Source organism: Mustela erminea, chromosome 2 (assembly GCF_009829155.1).
Source record: "Mustela erminea isolate mMusErm1 chromosome 2, mMusErm1.Pri, whole genome shotgun sequence".
Classification (NCBI taxonomy): Eukaryota; Metazoa; Chordata; class Mammalia; order Carnivora; family Mustelidae; genus Mustela; species Mustela erminea.
In genome coordinates, this window is record NC_045615.1 from 160,767,039 (window position 1) to 160,788,178 (window position 21,140).

The 21,140-nt window shown below is 37.4% G+C and overlaps 1 protein-coding gene across 4 annotated transcripts in view; it reads left to right on the plus strand.

Annotated features, from left to right (window-relative positions):
• Positions 1–21,140, plus strand: part of MRPL1 (mitochondrial ribosomal protein L1) — a 108,467-nt gene that overhangs the window by 53,028 nt on the left and 34,299 nt on the right. For all 4 annotated transcript variants that reach the window (XM_032334680.1, XM_032334683.1, XM_032334681.1 and 1 more), the window contains exon 7: positions 8,285–8,391. In XM_032334680.1, coding sequence (XP_032190571.1) covers positions 8,285–8,391 — 107 coding nt within the window. The remainder of the gene's footprint in view (positions 1–8,284; positions 8,392–21,140) is intronic.

The window sequence follows — 21,140 nt, forward strand, 5'->3', positions numbered from 1 at the left end:
TCCGATCTTTTCTGTTGTTTCATACGAAGTTTTTTTAAACAGGTGGTCTTCCCGGGTTGGGTGTCCCCACTGCCTTACCAAGTGTTAGTCTGTCGTCCGTCCTTCCCTCTCATAATTCCGCTGAACTTGCGCTCAGTAGTAATCATCAGTCTTTCTTCTGCCACATTCAAAGATCTCTTCTTAGAAGTTTTTTTTTGTTTCTTGAGACTTCTTTTATACTATACAATCTTTATTCACCTCCTTTCCTACTGTTCCTACTTTGTTGTCCCTTGTTTTATTCTCCTTGCTTCTTTCCTATAATGTTTTTGGGTAAAGAGGAAAAGAGAATGTGAGGGCGAAATACCTGGTCATACAGTTTAGTCCTGCTTATGTTCATTGCGGAAACTGGTAGAATTGGAGGGAGAGAAAGGGAAAGGAAGAAGGAACAGGAGAGAAGTTGCAGAGTACAGAGTACTGAGAGAAGCACGGAGAAGCGAGAAGGCGAAGAATGGAGCAGTTACCTGGCAGGACAGGCTCGCAGAGGCCTAGAAACAGCAATGAAGGTTTAACATTGGGCTATATTGAAAAGCAGAATAGAACAGTAGTTAATATAAACCTCTCTCAGTCTTGGATTTATCACCTACTATGACCTTGAACCAGCTTTTTAACATTTTTGTGCCTCTGTTTATGCATCTACAAAATGGGTCTCATGATAACATCTCTGTCTAGTGTTTTTGTTACAGTGTATGTAAGAGCTTAGCGTGGGCTGGGTGATAAGAACAGATCATAAATGCACTGCGGCTGTTACTAACTCCCTGCAGTTCCTGAGGAAGCCGCTTGTTCTCTGCAGTTGGTTTAGGAGGAGGCATTCTTTTTCACGCCTTCATAGATCGTTTCTACTTTCACCAGTCATTTACTGAATAAGCACATAGGTAACAGCTGAGTACCTGTTGTGTGCCAGGTAGTGCACGTAGTATTGAGGATTAAAAGAGAAAAAGGTAGTTCTCGTCTTTTAGGAGATAAACTTTGAGAGGCCAGAGAGGCAAGAATAAACCGCTGCACTAAAACGCGGAAAGTGAACTCGTGTACAGCGTGCAACGTGCCGAGAGGAACGGAGGACTACTTTGTAGAATCTGATTATAGGAAAGAAACAGCACTGAAGAGGTGAAGCATGAGTAGGTATTTTCTTCTGACATGCATGGGGAGAACATTCCAGATAGAAGAAATGGCCTATACTACGAACAAAAGTATGAGAAACCCAGTTGTATTCAGGAAATTATAAATACCTTTCTGTCATTTGGCACGTAACGTTTTATCAGATAGTGGTGGTCAGTGGGGCTAGACAGTGATAGGCAGTGGGCCAGATCACCGAGAGCTTTGTGTGACGTACTGTGGAGATTAGATGTGATCCTTTATGCAGGAGCCATTGAAAAATGGTGCTCAGAAGAATGATGTAAGATTTGCATATTAGAATGACTGTGTGGGAGCTGTGTAAGTGACAGTGTGCTGAAAGGGAAATGATGAGACTCTAATAGAGACCAGTAGGAGGCTAATGTGGTAGTCTAAGTATAAGATGAGTAAGGACAGAGTTTGAGCAGCGGCAGTAAAAGCGGAGAGGAGGAGAGCTGTTGTGGCACAGCGAGGAGGCTGAAGGAGCAGGGGTTAGGGGTTAGATGTGGGGTTAAGGGAGAGGGAGGGATCTAGAATGAGTCCTTGATTTCTGTTGTGAATAACCCGGTGTATACTATGAATATATGGGAAGTGAAATAGGTTTGGGCAGGATCGTAATATCGGGTGGTGGAGGGAAGATGGACTTAGGCTGGCACAAATTTATCCTGTTTTCCGGGAAGTCAGTGTGAAGATGAAGTAGGTTGGGATAAGTAAGCACGCGCACGGTGATCTCCGGAGTGAGTAAGAAACCTACACGAAGAGACGCAGGTTAAAACTAAGTAGAGGAATAAAAAATGAAAAAGATAAACTAAAATATTTTTGTTTGAAAGAAAAGAAGGCATTAAAGGAGAACAGAGCATATGAGATCAGACAAGTAGAAGACACATCAAATGAAGACCTAAATCCAGCCATATCATTAGTTTTGTTAATTGGAAATGGAATGAATAAACATTCCACCCAAAAGGCAGGGATTATAAAACAGAGGAAAAAACAATTCAGTTATATGGTGTTTACAGGAGACACTTTATATGCAAGTACACGAATAGGTTGAAAGTTAAATGATAGGTAAAGATACACCAACAAGGTGCTCCTGGGTGGCTCAATTGGGTAAGCATCTGCCTTCAGCTGAGATCATGATCCCAGGTCCTGGGATCCAGCTCCACATCGGCCTCTCTGCTCAGCAGGGAGCCTGCTTCTCCCTCTCCCTCTGACTGCCGTTTCTCCTACTTGGACTCTTTCTGTCTCTCTCTGTCAGATAAATAAATAAATAAAATCTTAAAAAAAAAAAAAGATACAGTAAGGATTAGTGACTTGGATTGACTATATTAATACCAGACAAAACAGACTTTTGAGAGAAGGACTGTTAGGAACAACTTTATGCCAATGAAATGGGCAAATTCCTTGTAAGACACAGATCACCACAGTGTCTAAAAGAGAATAGAAAATCTCCATGGATCTATATCAGCTGAAGAAATTGAATTAGTAATTTACAGCTTCCCACAGTGAAAAGTTCAGGGCCACATGATTTCTTACTGGTGAATTCTATCCGACATTTAAGGCAAAAATAATACCAATCTATCGCAACTTCTTTTAGAAAATAATGGTGAAGAAACACTTACCAATTCATTTTATGAGCTCAGCATATCATAGGTAGATATCAGAGGTAGACAGGGATATCATAAGCTAACAACAGACCAATATCCCTCACGAACATAGAAGCACAAATTCTTTTTTTTTTAAGATTTTTAAAAATTTATTTATTTGACAGACAGAGATCACAAATAGGCAGAGAGGCAGGCACAAAGAGAGGAGGAAGCAGGGCCACTGAGCAGAGAACCCGATGTGGGGCTCAATCCCAGGACCCTGGGACCATGACCTGAGCCAAAGGCAGAGGCTTTAACCCACTGAGCCACCCTGGTGCCCCAGAAGCACAAATTCTTAACAAAATATTAGCAAATTGAATCTGGCAGTATGTTTTTATGTATATATGTAGGTATGTATATAAAGGTTAGTAAACATTAACGCAGGAGGTTTATTCTAGGATTGCAAAGTTAGTTTAACATCTGAACATCAATATCATATATCATGTTAGTAGAATAAAGGAAAAAGATCTTAAGATCATCTCCCTAGATCCAGGGAAAACATTTAACAAAATTTCACAGCCGTGCTAAGAACTCAGAATACTAGAAACAGAAGTGAACTTCTTCAGCTTGACAAAGCACATCTATGAAAAATAAATAGCTCGTATCATTCTTAATGATGAGACCATTAAGACTGAATGCTTTCGGGGGCACCTGGGTGGCTCAGTAGGTTAAAGCCTCTGCCTTTGGCTCAGGTCATGATTCCAGGATCCTGGGATGGAGCCCCACATCTGGCTCCCTGCTTGGTGAGGAGCCGAAACTCTCTCTCTGCCTGCCTCTCTATCTACTTGTGATCTCTGTCAGTCAAATAAATAAAAAAAATCTTAAAAAAAAAAAAAAAGACTGAATGCTTTCTACCTAAAATCAGCAACAAGGTAAAGGTTTGTGCTCTCCCCACTTATGTTCAACATTGTACCGAAGGCCAGTGAAATAAAGGGCATACATATGGGAAAGGAAGAAATAAAACTGTCTTTATGCCCAGAAGTTAGGATTCTAAATGAGTGAATTCTAATAAGTGAATTTAGTGAGGTTACAGTATTTAAGATCAATACACAAAATCAACTGTTTTTCTATACCAGCAATAGCTAATCAAAATGAAATTTATAAAACAGTTCCATTAATAAGAGAATAAAAAAGTCAAAGGAATAGTGAGTCAAAATAAGGAAAAAATTTTAACAAAATATGCAGGACCTACTTACAGAAAACTGCTAAATATTGCTGAAAGTATCAGGAATACCTAATTCATACTTAAATAAATCAAGGGACATGGCATTGCTGTGGATTTGAAGGCTATATTGTTGAGCGGGATTTTTCCCTACATTTTCTACAGATTCAGTGCAGTCCCAGTCAAGCTCCCAGAAAGCTTAAAAAAAATTTTTTTTTTTTGGAAATTGACAAACTTATTCTAGTATGTAGTGGAAATATAAAGGACCTGGAATAAAAAATGTTTTTAAAAAGGAAGAACAGAATTGGAGGTCCTGCACGACCTGACTTCTGTGCTGTAGTAATGAGGGCGGTGTGGTGCGGCGTAAAGATGGATGTGTATAGATCAAACATTGAGAGTTAACGAACAGACCCATGCCTAAGGAACAAACGATTTTTGACAAAGCTGCCAAGGTTGTATGGGGAAAGAATAGTTTTCAGTGACTGTTTCTTAAATAACTCGATATCCCTTTCCCCACATCAAACACAGATATTAATTAAAAATGGATCACAGATCTAATTATAAGGGCTAAAGCCATGAAATTCTAGAAGAAAATTTTCTGGAAGAAAATTTTTACAGCTCTGGATTAGGCAAAGATTTCTTAGGACACAAAAAGCGTGAGCCATAGAAGAAAAAATTGCTACAATGGACTATCAAAATTAAGAACATGGCTCATGGGAAGACGCCATTAAGAAGATGAAAAGACAGTCCACAGTTTGTGGGAAAATATTTGCTGCATATTTGTCTTGACAAAGGACTATTTCTAGAATGTACAAAGAACTCTTAAGACTCAGTAAGAAGACTGCTTTTAAAAAGGGGCAAAAGAACTGAACAGGCAGTTTACAAAAGAAGCTGTATAAGTGGCCATTAAGCACTAGAAATGATGCTCAATATCTTGCTCATAAGATAAATGCAAATGAACATTGACACACTTTGGTTATAGGACAAAGAGGTAGAAAAAGGAATATGTAAGGTCAAAAAAAGAAAATTTTATTTGTTTTGGGATAGAATTGGCCTGAAAACTCAAATATGCATCATTACCCCCAGTCTGTCACTTTTTTCTGGTTTCTTATTCTAACTGTACACATGCTGTATATATTTTTTCAATACCGCATCAGAACCTTCTCTTCAGTATGTTAATGCAAAACTGTTTCTGTTTTCTTTCTAAGCCCTGGTCTTTCACACTCATAATTTCACTATGAAATCAGACTCAAAATTATGACATTTATTCATTCTTTCAGCAAACATTTGTTCTTTTATACTCCTTATTAATTATCTACCTGCATCTAGGCAGAGATACCAAGTAGGTGATTGGAAGAGAGAGGCTGTGGTGGGAGATACAAATTTGGCAGTTATTGGTAGATAAATGGTTTTTAAAGCCACGTGTCCTGATGAGATTGCTGAGGTGTGATTGAATAGAAGGAGAAGTCAAGTGACTGAGGCCTAAGGTAGTGAAGTCCTTGTAAGTCGCCCGCTGGCTCAGCCAACAAACTGAGTGGAACCGGCAGTGAGAACAGTGTTTCCGAGGACAAGTCAGGCTGTTGTAGGAAAAGGAGGGATACACTCTGAACTGCTATTGATAGGTCAAGTCAGAGGAACACTGAGAAATGATTATTGGATTTGTCATTGTGAATGTCATTGGTGACCTTGAAAATACCATTTCAGTGGATGATAACCTGATTGAAATAGATTTAAGAGGAAATGGAAGGAGAAAAAGTAGAAATAGACAGCTGTTTGAAAACTTAAACGCCCTTCAGGGAAGTCTTGATCACTGGAAGACAGTATGAAGTTGCAGACTTGGTTTATTTTAAGATGGGAGATTTTATAGCAGGTTTGCAAGCTGATGACGATGATTTAGAAAAGCATGTCTAAGGAAGTTGGTGGGACAGTAGAGAGAGGGAGTGGTGCGATCCAGTGCACGAATGGAGAGGGTTGGCCGTTGCGAAGAGCATGACTCTCAATTCGCAGTGACAGAAAGGAAGGCATTATGGTTATAGATTTAGGTTAGTTAACATCATTCTTGAGCTGTCACTTCGTAGAAGGTACTATTCTTTTTTTTTTTCATATTCTATTTTTATTGAAGAGCACTGTTAGGCAGACTTTTAATTTAAAAAAAATTTTTTTTTAATTTATTTTCAGCGTAACAGTATTTATTGTTTTTGCACCACACCCAGTGCTCCATGCAATCCGTGCCCTCCCTAATACCCACCACCTGGTACCCCAACCTCCCACCCCCACTGCCCCTTCAAACCCCTCAGATTGTTTTTCAGAGTCCATAGTCTCTCATGGTTCACCTCCCCTTCCAATTTCCCCCAACTCCCTTCTCCTCTCTAACTCCCCATGTCCTCCATGCTATTTGTTATGCTCCACAAATAAGTGAAACCATATGATAATTGACTCTCTCTGCTTGACTTATTTCACTAGAAGGTACTATTCTTAAGAAACAAGTGTAAGTAGTGATAATAAATTATTTAACCAGGTTCCTATTTTTTGTACACCACTATTAGCATTTACTGTTTTTATTAAGCTTTTTTTCATACTGTTTAGTATAGTTACATCAGAATGTGATACTTAAAAAAAAGTAGTATTTTTTAGTAGTTGTTCTATTTGCAAGTCCCTTTTCTCTCCATCAGTTTCAGTTAGATTTTAAGTTCCTTGTGGATAATTGCTTTCATTGTCCTGAAGTGCTTCTGAGCCATACTGAACAACTCCCCAGGTGATCCTTGGAAGTAATGTATGCTGAAGATACACTGTACTTTATTTTTTTTAATTTATTTATTTGACAGACAGAGATCACAAGTAGGCAGAGAGGCAGGCCGGGGGTGGGGGAGCAGGCTCCCTGCTGAGCAGAGAGCCCGATGCGGGACTCGATCCCAGGACCCTGAGATCATGACCTGAGCCAAAGGCAGAGGCTTTAACCCACTGAGCCACCCAGGCGCCCCAATATTCTGTACTTTATATAATGAGATCCTCATGTTGACTTATCATGGGAAGAGTTACTAGAGACATATAAGTGATGTGTCTATAGTAGCACATCCCTTATTGTATTTCTTACTCTTCAATTAAATAATTCATATTTTCTATGTACAGAATTGAAACTTTTTCAAGTTAAGGTATGGTGTCATGAAATATTAAAAACTCGTATTTTTGTGTATTAAATTTGAGTTAAATATTAATGACTGAAAGTTGGAAGGTACAGTTTATTTTTCAAGTCTTCTGTGTGATTCTTTGAAAATTCTTCATTTTTACCTTGACTTCCTTTTTTTCTTTCTGTATTCAGTTGTACTCTTTTCTTCCATAGTGGAGGACAAAGTGACAATAGAATCCAATAAGTTGAGTTTCAATTCTTATTTTTTTTTTTAAAGATTTTATTTATTTATTTGACAGAGACAGTGAGAGAGGGAACACAAGCAGGGGGAGTGGGAGAGGGAGAAGCAGGCTTCCCACCGAGCAGGAAGTCCCATGCTGGGCTCAGTCCCTGGGATCATGACCTGAGCTGAAGGCAGATATTACCACAAATTTAGTGTCATAAAACAGTGCACATTTGGGGCACCTGGGTGGCTCAGTGGGTTAAAGCCTCTGCTTTCGGCTCAGGTCATGATCCTAGGGTCCTGGGATCGAGCCCCACATCGGGCTCTCTGCTCAGTGGGGAGCCTGCCTCCCCCTCTCTCTCTGCCTGCCTCTCTGCCTACTTGGGATCTCTGTCAAATAAATTAAAAAAAAAACAAAAAAACAAAAAGCCGCACACATTTACTATCTCATGGTGTGTTAGGAGTGTGTGTACATCTAAGCTGGGTTCTCTGCTTCAGCGTCTCATGAAGCTTCGATCAAGGTATCAGTCAGGCCTGTGGTTTCATCTGACACTTGACTGAGGGAGGATCCACTTCTGGACTCACATGGCTTTGGGCCGGGATTCAGCTCCTTGCAGGCTGCTAGGTTGAGGGCATCAGTTTCTTGTCGTGGGGCCCTTTTCCTATGTCAGCTTTAAACACTGCAGCTGCTTCTTCAAAACCAGTAAAGCAGAGAGTCTCCTCCAGGGTCAGCATTAACAGTTTTATGTAATGTAATCATGTGTATATGAGCATTCTGTCTCTTGCTTAGAAGCAAGTTGTAGCTGCCATTCACACTCACGGGGAGGGGTCATGGAAGGGCATGCAACACTCTAAATTAGTCTGTCTGCCATGACTTGTTTACTATATCTTAATATAGGATGAATATTTCTCTTATTCTGTAATTTTTGTTACTTGTTTATATGTAGTATTAACTTTGGATTTTAAATTTTTCTTACCAGATTCCATTGGCCGTGACATCCCCAAAATGCTTGAATTATTTAAAATGGGACATGAAATTAAGGTAGATGAAGAAAGGGAAAACTTTCTCGAGACCAAAATAGCAACAGTAAGTTACAATGGAAATTATTAAATAGCCATCTTTGTTTTGCTTGAGTGACTGATAATTTATAATAGAACATGCCTCTCCTTTGAACTTGTTATTGGCACCAGCATCAGGAGTAGCACTAGGTATGCAGACAGACAATTTTTTTATTCTGTAGATTAAACTCGTAAATTTTAATGGTATTTGAGAATTCCTTCATGTGCCCCTCAATGATATAATATTTTTGCTTTATTTGATTATTACATGTATGTATTTTTTGCTCTCTAATATTCTAAGTTTATTGAGAATAGGGTTAGATCTAATATTCTAGGTTTATTGAGAATAGGGTTAGATGTTATGGAACATTGCATAAGGCTAAGCCCATAGTAGGTATTTAATACTGCCATCATGGAATTGAGTAATTTGCTTTATTTTTATGAATTTTTTTGATTATCCTTCCTTGTGTTTTAAAAACTGTCTACTTAGAGAATATGCTAGAAATCAACTTTCAAAGCTATTTTTTGGACTCTGATGTACATAGGTCAGGTTTATAGGACTTTGTTTTTAGATATACAGTTATTTGCTAAAATCTTCTTTATGCTAAGGGATCTCTAAAGTACTTTTTCCTGTTCAGTAACTATAGAATAATAGTGATATTGATAATAAGATTTAAGCAGTGCCCAGGAAGTACCAGGCACTCTTCTTAACACTCTTCATTTCATATATTTTCTCTCTTAATCTTCAGCACTATGAGAGGACAAATTATCATCCCCATTTTATGGATGAAGGCCAAAGAGGTTAAATAATTTTTCCAAGGTCTCACAGCTGGTGTGAGGCAGAATAGGTATTTGAGTGTTGGCGGTCTTCAAGACTCCAGGCTCTTTGCCCAAAACCATCTTGCCGCAGGCCTGGAATTATTTGAGTAGCTGTTATCCCTCTTCCCTTCCTGCTCTTAAGAGGGATTCTGCGTTTTAGCCAACAGCTGGTAGTCCAAGCTAATTGAACTGTGCCCACTATAGACTATCAGAAGTAGAGAAAAGCACTCAGCTAGTTTTATGGAAGGAAAGCTTGCTTTAGAAAGAGGGCAAAACAGTTTAATGCAGTCAGAGATTGGGAAAGCCCCATCTGCTGTCATTACTTCAGACCTCAGCACCAGTTGCATAGCATTGTGGTCTGCTAAAATCTGATGTTGCACTTTCCTTATTTCCAGAAGGCCCTTGGCAGTGCTCCTTGTTTGTTAGGGATGATAATATTGTAATGTGAAAAGCAAATGAATAAAATGGGAATTTTTAGAAAATATTCTAGAGGTGTAGAGACTTCGTTCTCCACAGAACTAAGAATACCTGTTCTGCTACTTATGGGATAGCAGACTTAAAACAAGTTTCTTAAAATGTTGTGTCTTAAATTCCTGAGCTATAGAATTTATATACTAAAGAGAGGGGAGGGGGGAGTGGCAGAGGGAAAGAATCTTTATGCAGATTCCCCACTGAGCGCACAGTCTGACACAGGGCTTGGTCCCATAGCCCATGACATTATGACCTGAGCCAAAACCAATAGGGTGCTCAACTGACTGAGCCAGCCATGTGCCCTGTTGGTGCTGTTTTGGTTAGACTTTGGAGACTTTGGGGGACTATAGGACATCTTTATAAGACTATTTTTTTCCAGGTGGATCTTTGCTTTTTGTTAAGTAACATTTTCAATATATTCAGTAGTTAATAGTTTATGTAGATCCTGACTCAGTGTATAAGAAACTGGCATCTCATTTATTCTTCTCAACAAACACCATACTGCTTAAGTGATTACAGGAGCTCCAGGTCAGACTACTTGTATCATTTAGAGGTAGAATGCTTTTTCTTAATGAAAAATAAATTAATTTTCGTGTTTAAAGAGAATCTTTGTGTTTTAAGTTTTTTTATTTTTTGAGAATCTTTTTTAACACTACTTAAATATTATAGTATTATGTAGTATAACAGATTAAGAGAGTGGATTTTAGATTTATACTGTCTGGATTCAAATCCTAGTTCCAGATTGGAATTGTGTTCCATCGCTCTCTGGGCCCCATTCCCCATTTTCCCTAAAGGCAAAATGACGTTAATGATGATGCATACATTCTAGGCTAGGAAGGAATAGTTGAACTAATGACTCTAAAGCAGACTTCTCCTTCTGGCTAGCATGAAGTAACAGGGACCTGATTACTTTTTCACCTGGGATAGTCAGCATTACCTCGATACCAAAACCGGGCAAAAAATATAGTCCGCTATCATTCATGAAAAATAGATGTAGGGGCTCCTGGGTGGCTCAGTGGGTTAAGCCTCTGCCTTTGGCTCAGGTCATGGTCTCAGGGTCCTGGGATCGAGCCCAGCATTGGGCTCTCTGCTCAGCGGGGAGCCCGCTTCCTTCCCCTCCTCTCTCTCTGCCTGCCTCTCTTCTTTTTTTTTTTTTTTTTTAATTTTTTATTTTTTATAAACATATATTTTTATCCCCAGGGGTACAGGTCTGTGAATTGCCAGGTTTACACACTTCACAGCACTCACTGCCTGCCTCTCTTCTTACTTGAGATCTCTCTCTGTCAAATAAATAAATAAAAATTTTGGGAAAAAATAGTTGTTAAAATTATAAACTAAATTTTAGCTAATAGAATCCAGCACTATATATATAAAAAAGGATAACATGTCATCACCAAGTAGGGTTTATCCTGGGAATACTAGTTCATTTAACATTAAGTGATCAATCATTAAAATTCACCATATTAACAAATTATAAATAAAAGCCATCTGATCATCTCAGTAGCTAGAGAAAGCATTTGAGAGAATCGAACCTTCATTTCTGATCAAAAAGTCTCAGCACACTAGGAACAGAAGTTAATGCCCTCAACCTGACAGAAGGCGTCTAAGAAAAACCAACAACTAACATTATACTTGGAGGCGAAAAACAATACTTTTCTTCTAAGAACAGGAGCAAGTTAATGATGTTCACTTTCACCACTTCTGTTCAGCACCGATCTAGGGATTTTAGGCAGTGCGGTCAGGTGGGCACTTGAGTTGTTTCCATTTTTTGCTATTACAAGTAAATTACAAGCAAATACTGTTACAAGTAAAGAAAAATTATAGTAATATCAAAAAATAGGAAATACTTAGAGATAAATCTTACAAAAGATGTGCAAGATCCATACATGAAGATTTCAAGACATAGCTGAGGGAAATTAAGATCTAATAAATAATGAGGTGTACCATGTTTATGGGTCAGTGAATCCGGTGTGAGTAATGAGGTGTACCATGTTTACGGTCAGTGAATCTGCTATTGTTAAGATGTCAGTTGTCCCCAGAGTAATGTGTAGATGCAGTACATTCTTGATCAAAATTCCATTTAGCCTTTTTCTTTTGGTAGAAACTGGCAAGCTGATTCTAGGATTCATATGGAAATACAAAGGATCTAGAATAACTAAAACAACTTCGACAAATAGCAAAGTTAGAGATCTGCCTGATTTCAAGATTTATAAAGCCAGTGGTATTTAAGGCACTGTGGTATTGACATCAAAAAAGACGAAATGATAGTGGAAGAGAATAGAGTCCCCAAAACCCAATGGGGTTTGTTTGTTTGTTTGTTTGTTTGTTTTGGACACCTGACTTAAAACATGTTGCAAAGTCATTTTTAATGGAGAAACATTAATCTTTTCGAGAAATGGTACTGGAACAATTGAATATCTGCATACAGTAAAATGAACTCTGACCCATGACATATCATATATAATTAGCTCAAAATGTATCAAAGACCTAAACATAATGCCTAAAATTATAAAACCTGTGGAAGAAAAAGTTGAGTTAGAGAGTGATTTTTTTTTTAAAGATTTTATTTATTTATTTGACAGAGATCACGAGTAGGCAGAGAGGCAGGCAGAGAGAGAGAGAGGAGGAAGCAGGCTCCCTGCTGAGCAGAGAACCCGATGTGGGGCTCGATCCTAGGACTCTGGGATCATGACCTGAGCCGAAGGCAGAGGCTTTAACCCACTGAGCCACCCAGGTGCCCCTGATTTTTTTTTTTAGATGTGAAATGAAAAGCATAGCATAATCCACAAAAGAAGAAATTAGTAAATTGCACTGTATAAAAATAAAAAGCATTTGCTCTTTAAAAGATGTTATTAAGAGAAGATAAATCACAGGCTGGGATAAAATATTTGCAAATCATCTAACTGATAAATCCATAATATATGAAGAGCTCTTAAACCTCAATAATAAAAAAAAAACCCAGTTTTAAAAATGAGCAGAAGATTTGAACATACCTGATCAAAGTGTGACAAACACACGGCAGACAAACAGATGACCAACACATTGAAAGATGCTCAGCATTATTAGTTGTTAACAGAAATACAGACGAAAACCACCGTGAGCTATCACTGTACATCTGTGGGAATAATTAAAATTAGAAAAACGGACCATAGCAAGTATTGGTAAGGATGTGGAGAGATTAGAACACTTACGCTATTGTGGCAGTGTAAAATGATACAACCTCTTTGGCACATTTTGGCAGCTTAAGAAAGTTAACATCCAGGGCTGCCTGCGTGACTCAGTTTGTTAGGTGGTCAGCCCTCGATTTTTTTTTTTTTTAAAGATTTTATTTATTTATTTGACAGAGAGAAATCACAAGTAGAGATGCAGGCAGAGAGAGAGAGAGGGAAGCAGGCTCCCCGCTGAGCAGAGAGCCCGATGCAGGGCTCGATCCCAGGACCCTGAGATCATGACCTGAGCCGAAGTCAGAGGCTTTAACCCACTGAGCCACCCAGGTGCCCCTCAACCCTCGATTTTGGTTCAGGTCATGATCTCAGGGTCCTGGGATCGAGCCCTGCACAAAGCAGGGAGGCTGCTTCAGGAGTCTCCCTCTCCCTCGGCCCCTCCCCCACTTGCCTGCTCATTGTCTGTCTCTAAAATAAAGAAATATATCTTTTAAAATTATGGTTCTTTCCATGAAAAAGATGAAACTAAGGTAGATTCTCTAAAAATGTTGAGACATAATCATGTACCTGGCTAGTATGGCTAGTATATATATATATATATATATATATTCCAAATAGTAGTTCAATTTCAGATAGTAATTAGATAATTTTTAAAGGATTTGTCTGAACTTGTAATATAGAAAACTCTACTAGAGACAGAAAATTATGACCAGATAACTTGACATTTTAAAATTATCAAATTAACTTATGCACTTGGTTAAATTAGAGCAGTTTACAAAAAAGACACACTAAAGCCCCCCCTCTGCAGTGTTTTCTCCTAGAACTTTTATTGATAGTTTTTTGTTGGGGTGCCTGGCTGGCTCAGTCAGACAAGACCTGCTTCTTGACCCAGGGTCATGAGTTCAAGCCCCATGTTGGGTGTAGCGGTTACTAAAAATAAATACACTTTCTAAAATGGATTTTTAAAAATTAATTTATTATTTTAGAGAGAGAAGAGAGTGTGAGCATGGGAAGGGGCAGAGGGAGAGGCAGAGGTAATTTCTAGTAGACACCCTACTGAGCGTGGAGCCCAACATGGGACTCGATCTCAGTGACATCATGACCAGAGCTGAATCGAGAGCTGGAGGCCCAATTGACTGAGCTACTGAGGTGCCCCTAAAGTAAATACACTTAAAAAAATAGGGTTTTGTCCTTCTAGAAATGTGAGAAGGCCTGTGACTCCCTTGACGGTGGACCCTGTCTGACTCACCTGTATTATGACTTGCTCTTTTTACCAGTGCCTAGTAAATGAAATTGACAAGAGCTACGGTCACTGAAGGTGTTTGTACAATTGAAGTGTTTATAAACACGGAGATTGCCTGGCATCTAATTACTAAAAATAAGGCCTTTTCTACCCAGTGTTTGGGACTGATTTTTCTGACCTATAGTGTATTAGAGATTTTCACTGCATCCTATATGAAAAATATCTTCATTTATTGATATTTTTAAACTTTATTTTTTGAATAGGAAAGATTATTAGTTCATTTATAACCTAACCAAAACAAAAAAAGAAAAAGAAAAACAATAAACCAAGTTAACGTGTTTTGTTTTTGTTTTTTAAAATTTTATTTATTTGAGAGAGAGAGAGAGAGAGAACTGCAGGGGGAGGGGCAGAGGGAGAGCGAGGAGAACAAGCAGGCTCCCCAGTGAGCAGAGAGCCCGAGGTGAGGCCCATCCCAGGACCCTGAGATTATGACCCGAGCTGAACTCAGCCATCTGAGCCACCAGGGTGTCCCCAATTTAACGTGTTTCATTTAATAATATTAAGTACTGACTCTGTCAGACATAGAGTGATACAAAAAAGAATAAGACCTTTTTTAAGAAAGACACATCTAATAGGTAAATGTGGAAATAACTATATAATAAAGTGTCATAAGTGTAATAATAGATACATATAAAATATGAGGAAGCTGCACAAAAGAAGCAGTGATTGAGGTAATCATGGCATAGAGTAGATCAAGGATCTTCTGTGGGGAGTCTGAAACATATACCAGGTATAGTAAGGGTCATGATTCGTATTTTAAAATAGTGCACAACATGATGTGTGGATGCCTGCACATCTGCACTGGTTTAGCTGTTCCAAAGGGACCAAACAGCAGTGACGTAACCACAGTAGAAAGTTACTTTTCTCCCAAGTTGAGCTGGTGGGCAGTTTAGGGCTGTTATGTCCCAGAGTCATCCAGGGGTCACACACTTTTTTTCACCATCTCTTAGGGTCTTTTACTCTGTGTGGTTGAATCTGATAGCATGTCTGATTTGTAGCCTATGTGAAGGAGTCAGGACACAGGTGGAGAGCAAGCAGCTTTCTTTCAAGCATGTGAACCACTGACCGCATCAATTCTGCCCCATACCAGGGTTCAGAGCTTATGCACATGGCCTAGCTCCTGAGTGGCCATGTGCCCAGAAAAACTTCATTTAAAAGAAGACTGGTTGGATTTAAGAGACAGTTAAGGCTTTGGCATAGCTGAGGAGCCAAGAAACCTAAAAGAATAAGAAAATAAAAGGAATTTTTTTCATTTTGTTTATTACTCTATCCCCAATTCTTAGCCTAGAATAGTACCTGGCAAATAGTAGATGCTCAATAAGTAATTCTTGATGAATGAATATACAAATATACGAATAATAAAAGCTACTGCCCGTTGAAGGTCGGTTAGATATAAAGACATTCTTGGGGCGTCTGGGTGGCTCAGTAGGTTGAAGCCTCTGCCTTCGGCTCAGGTCATGATATCGGGGTCCTGGATCGAGCCCCGCGGTGGGCTCTCTGCTCGGCAGGGAGCCTGCTTCCCCCCTCTCTGCCTGTCTCTCTGCCTACTTTTGATCTCTGTCTGTCAAATAAATAAATCTTAAGAAAAAAAAAGAAAGACATTCTCAATGTATATATAGTGAATCAATGTCTTGTTTTATAAAATTTGATTGATACCCAGCTTTTCGAACAGTCCTAATGGAGTAATATTGAAAGTGAAAATTTTAATTCCTGGAATTTCTCAGGATGAGAGAATTAAGAATCCTGTCCTTTATTTATAGAAACACTTAGCTAGGTGTATATTTTGAAATACACAAGAAAATTAAACTGTGTCAAGGTATTATAGCATAAACCTGCCAGAATAAAGACTTTGAAGTAATTTTCAAAGGGTGCCTATTAGTATTTTATAACATACCACAAATCCATTTTATGTTAGCTGTGAGGCTTTCAGAATATGCTTTGTTTTTTCCCTCACTGATAGATTCCTTGGCTTCCAGCCTATTTTTTTTTTTTATTTCTAAGTGTAATTAAAGGACAACTGCATTATTGATTGGCTTTCTTATTATTTTCCTTTATTATAAGGTAAAAGTTCTTTCTAATTTTCTATTAATGTGGAATTTCCCATTTTACGTAGAGACACATAGGACTTTTATATTTGTAAAATACGCAAGTGTTCTGTCTTTGTCTCCTTTCACGTTGGCTAATGTTGACTGCCTCACATATTTCAGAAACAGGTGTGGTGATGTCGCAGCTGCTGAGAATGGTGGTAGAGATTAAGGGACAACTTTTTATTAGGAAAAAATTACTAGAGCTATAAAATACGGCACATTAAGACTTGTAGTAGGAAGCAGATATCTGGAACGGAGGACATGCACTGTAGTTTAAAGGAAAATTTGCAGTGTGCTTACTTGGTGTATTTAACCTATCACAGTATTTAATACCATAATAAATTATATTGCTCTCATAGCCCATTATATATACTCCTAAAAGAGCCTATAAAATCAACCCCATGTCTCTGTATATATGTTTTAAACTAGCAACTAAGCTAACTTTTTTTTTTTAACCTGGCCCCCTCAACTAAGCTAACTTTTATGTCGAATCCAGTTTATTAGAATCTCATATATATGGAAGTACTCCCTGTAGTTTCCATGGGTTTTAGGCTTTGATTTTGAAATCAGTTCTAATTGAAAAATCTTTTGTGATTAACATAGTTGGATAAAGTTTGAGGGTAAAAACAGATTTGCTTTGTGATACATACTCACCCTTTCAAAGGGTGCAATGTACTATGGGTCTGCTTAGTTTCAGACAATTTTTTTTTTGTAGTCTTGTTTCCTTTATTAAGTGTTTTGCTGTCAGCACAGCAACTTGCCAGAATTTTCCACACTTTATGGAAAATGTTTGGCCTTTGAAAGAATGGTTCGTGAAGACCCGCTATCCTTCCAGTCAGCTTTTTCTGTTTCAGTTTTTCACTTTGAAGGAATTCTTTTCAAGTATACATGTACATAAATTGAGGGTTTTTAAAAATGACTTTCCATTATATTTTCTGAAAAAACATAAAATCAGGGATCTTGATGTTTTATCTTCCCTTTCTCCTAGGACAGTGGGGGTCCTGGGTTCATAGCACTTTAGAAAAGAACATCTGAAGGGCAATTAAACCGTATTCATTATGTTTCCTGTAAGAAAGTAAAGAATTTAATACTACACATTTTCTTGGAATTTATTGCTTTATAAATTCTTACCTCTACTTAAGCTCCTATTTGTAAATGTCCTCAATGTCTGCATATTTTTCTTCAGTTTTTTATTTTGAAAATTTTAAATGAATGGAAAAGTTGAAGGAATAGTAGAATGAGTAGAATGAACACCTACCTGTATACTGTACACTCATCACCTAGATTCACTAATTTTTCCACATCTGCTTAGAAAAACTAATAAAAGCGGTTTGCTTAGAGAAAGTAATAGATATTTTTTATTTTCTGAAACAGAGAAAATTAAGTTGCAGACATCTTAACATTTCACCCTTAAATATTTTCTCACTCGGAGCCCAAGTATAGAACGTTCTCCTATACATGCTTTTCAAAGTAGTTTTGTTTTTTAGTATGGCTTTGTTTTTTTGTATGAATTTGTTTATTGGTACCTTTTTCTATTTATAATTTATTGATTTGCTCTTCTTTTTATCCTGTTACCCTGAGATTTTTGCTATTGTTGGTTTTCTAGTTTTCTAAGTTTTATATCAGATTTGTAAGTTTTCTTTTTTGTTTGTTTTAGGTTTTAATTTAAATTCTAGTTGGTTAACCTTGAGGATAATTGGTTTCAGGAGTAGAATTTAGTGATTCATCACTTACACAGAACACCCAGTGCTCATCCCAACAAGGGCCCTCCTCAGTCCCCATCACTTGTTTAGCCCATCCCTCATCCACTGCCTCTAGCAACCCTCAGTTTGTTCTCTGTTATTAGGATTGTCTTACATTTGGCCCCTTTTCTTCCCCTCCCTTTCCCTATGATCATCTGCTTTGTTTCTTAAATTCCAAAGAGTTTAAATCTGTGAATTTGCCTCTGATTATGTCTTGATATTTAGCTCTCTTGTCATTATTTTTTAAATAATGTGTCATGGTACTTTTTAATCTTATTTGGCAGAGAGTATTTTAAAATTTGGAACCTTTTTAAAAAATATTAGGAATCTTTTTTGACTTCAGTTTTAGTTATATTCTAGTTTGATTGCCTTATTGTTGAAGAATGCACTGTTTATAGTTTCTACTTTTTAAAAATTTCTGAAGTCTTTCATTATGGCCTGTGGTGTAAGATTGGTATTCTTTTTTCGAGTATACCAGTGACACTTGAAAATAACATGTATTGTGAGATTTCCAGGTAAAGGTAGTGTATCAACATCACAGTGATAACTGATTAGAAAATGCCAAATCTAAGTCAACAATAGAGAAAGCCAAAAAAAAAAAAAAAAAACCAGTGTAGTCTACATTTCTGGATCTTGTGAAAGGCTCAGGAACTCCCTCTACATACCTCTGGAACTGGGTGTCAGTATTTGTCTGGAGATGGGACAAAAACCCTCTGAAATAGGGAGCAATAGTTAAAACTATTGAAGATTCTTAACATACTTCATGACACTGGGTAATAACTGCCCTTTCCATGCTGGCAGATGGATGAAAAAATTTAAAAAGAGCCTGTCTAGCCTGGAGGTTGGGAGTTGAGAAAAATGAAAATGGAGATTAAGTGAATCTATATATGCAGAATGCTGAGAAATCCTTCCCCTATCCCCCGCCCCCCGCCACTTGGCTTTCAGAACTCTGGCAGGGGGCCTAGATGAGGCTTGGTTCAGTAATCGTAATGGTGATGATGATGATCATAATCTTAGTAATAATAGCAGCAGCAATAGTAGTAAGGTTTGTTTTCAGGTTCCCCTTTGCCTTCTTCTTCCCCCCTTTCCCTTAACTTTTTTTTTTCTTTTAATAGCTCTTTGAAGTTTTTCTTTTCTGTATTCTTCCTTCCTCTCCTTTTTGCTTTTCTTTTTTATTTTTTTAGTTCTTTTCGGCTCATCCCTTCCTCTTTGGCTGTCCACCTACATATTGGAAAGATGGAAATAGAATTAAATTTATGGGAAAATTAGCATGAATTAGTGAGAAATGAATACCACAGAAAGTTTTTCAGGGGCATTCAGGCTAATTAACTTTGATTACATAGGGTGTCTAATCACAAAATTACCTGGTAGATGCTAACTGAGTTAATAATGCTCTGTCATTAACAAATCACACACATTTATTTAAAAATGTTTTTAATATAAAAGTTTGTTCTCTAAAGATATTAAAATGTTTTCCTATAACATTCATTTGTTACATTATAAACTTTTAAAAAAATTTGATTGTGAATTATTACTAATTCTAAATTAGTGGCCTCAGTAAATTTATTGTGAAACATTGATTCATCCTTTGAGTGAATGGAGTCTACTCCTCCTATTTATTTTCTTATATTACAGGACAAGTTCCTATTACCATACTATAAAACCAAGTAAATTAAAGAGAGTATTCTAAAACAACTACATACTTTAAATTTGTTCTGTTTCACTTTAGAAACCATTTCTGTTCTTTTAATTTATTAATATGTACCCCTTCAAATAACAATGTTTGTATCCTTTGGATAATTAGAATATAAAATCTGGAATGATTTGGACTGAGGAAGACTTGTAAAAGCTTCACTAAATAGGATTAAATTTTGAATATCTTTAAAATATGCATTATGTAATAGACTGGCTTTGACTTGACCAGTTATCATAGCATTAAAGAAAAACAGCTATAGTCCTTATATAGTCGTATAAATAACCAGATTTTGAAGACTTGCAAATGATAAAAGTATCCACAAATAAAACCTATGCTCATTTTCTAAAAGGGAAAAAACAGGGTAAGACAGCTTGGATTTATGTTTATACCAAATCATGCTAAGACCTGATTTAACTAGTGTTTCTTGTTCAGGTTTCAAAAATACTTGGATCTTTGACACACTTAATATAAAGGCAATGTCTTTGATGTGCTTTATTCTCCTTTTTAAAGTTGTAGACATGGTTCGTTCATAGATTTGTATCATTATGCCTTGGTTATGTAATAATGAATTGTTTTGTGGCAAGAATATTGTTTACCTGGCAGCTGATAAAAGCCGAAGTATATTTTAACAAAAATAAACAAGTTCAGGGTAAGGGAATATAAACATAGTAAAATCTCGTGTTGAAATCAGAGCTTCTAGTTGTAGTGAACATGTTACAGCAGGAAAAGTGAATGTGTTGAAGTTTGCTTAAACAAGATATGGATGATGTAGTACGTGGAAATTGAAGGCTTATTTTGTAGCAGCGAGGCCCATAAGCTGTAAAAGTGGCAAGCAAAGAATATTGCTTAAATCAGTCCGATGCAAGCCAGAGTTGGAGAAAAGGTGGTCGCTCATTGGCTTGGAGCTCTCTACCACTTCCCCTTCTCTCTTTTCTCCATTCCTTCCAGTTGATAATTTTTCATTTGTAGCATTATTTCTGGTATACTAGTGTTCTGTCTCATAGGTAAGGGAATTATAAAGACAAGAAAATAAACTGTAGAATGTCAAACTCAAATTCTGTACTTGTTTATTCTCATTAAAAAGAAGGAAGTGGATTGGTGGTAGATCTTAGATCTTCAAGAGTATGGGGCTAAGAAAGAGGAGAGAGAAACTAATATTTATCCAGAACGCAATAGGTGCCAGCATTCTGCTTGATGCTTTATTGTGAGATACGCATGTTTAACTGGGATGAGTAATCCTTGAAGTATGTTATATCCTTTGGATGGATATTCATCCCTTTTTTTTTTTTTTAAACCAGTAGTAGTAGTAGGTCAAGAATCATTTATTATCATTCCCAATTTTCTTACCTATATTGTCATGAAATTAGAGAATTGGGAATTGGGAATCGAAGTGTGACTTTCCCTTTCTACCAGATATAAATAGTAACGTAAAAAAAACTGTATCATTTAAAAAATGCTAAAAACAATCTGAGGGGTTTGAAGGGGCAGGGAGGGT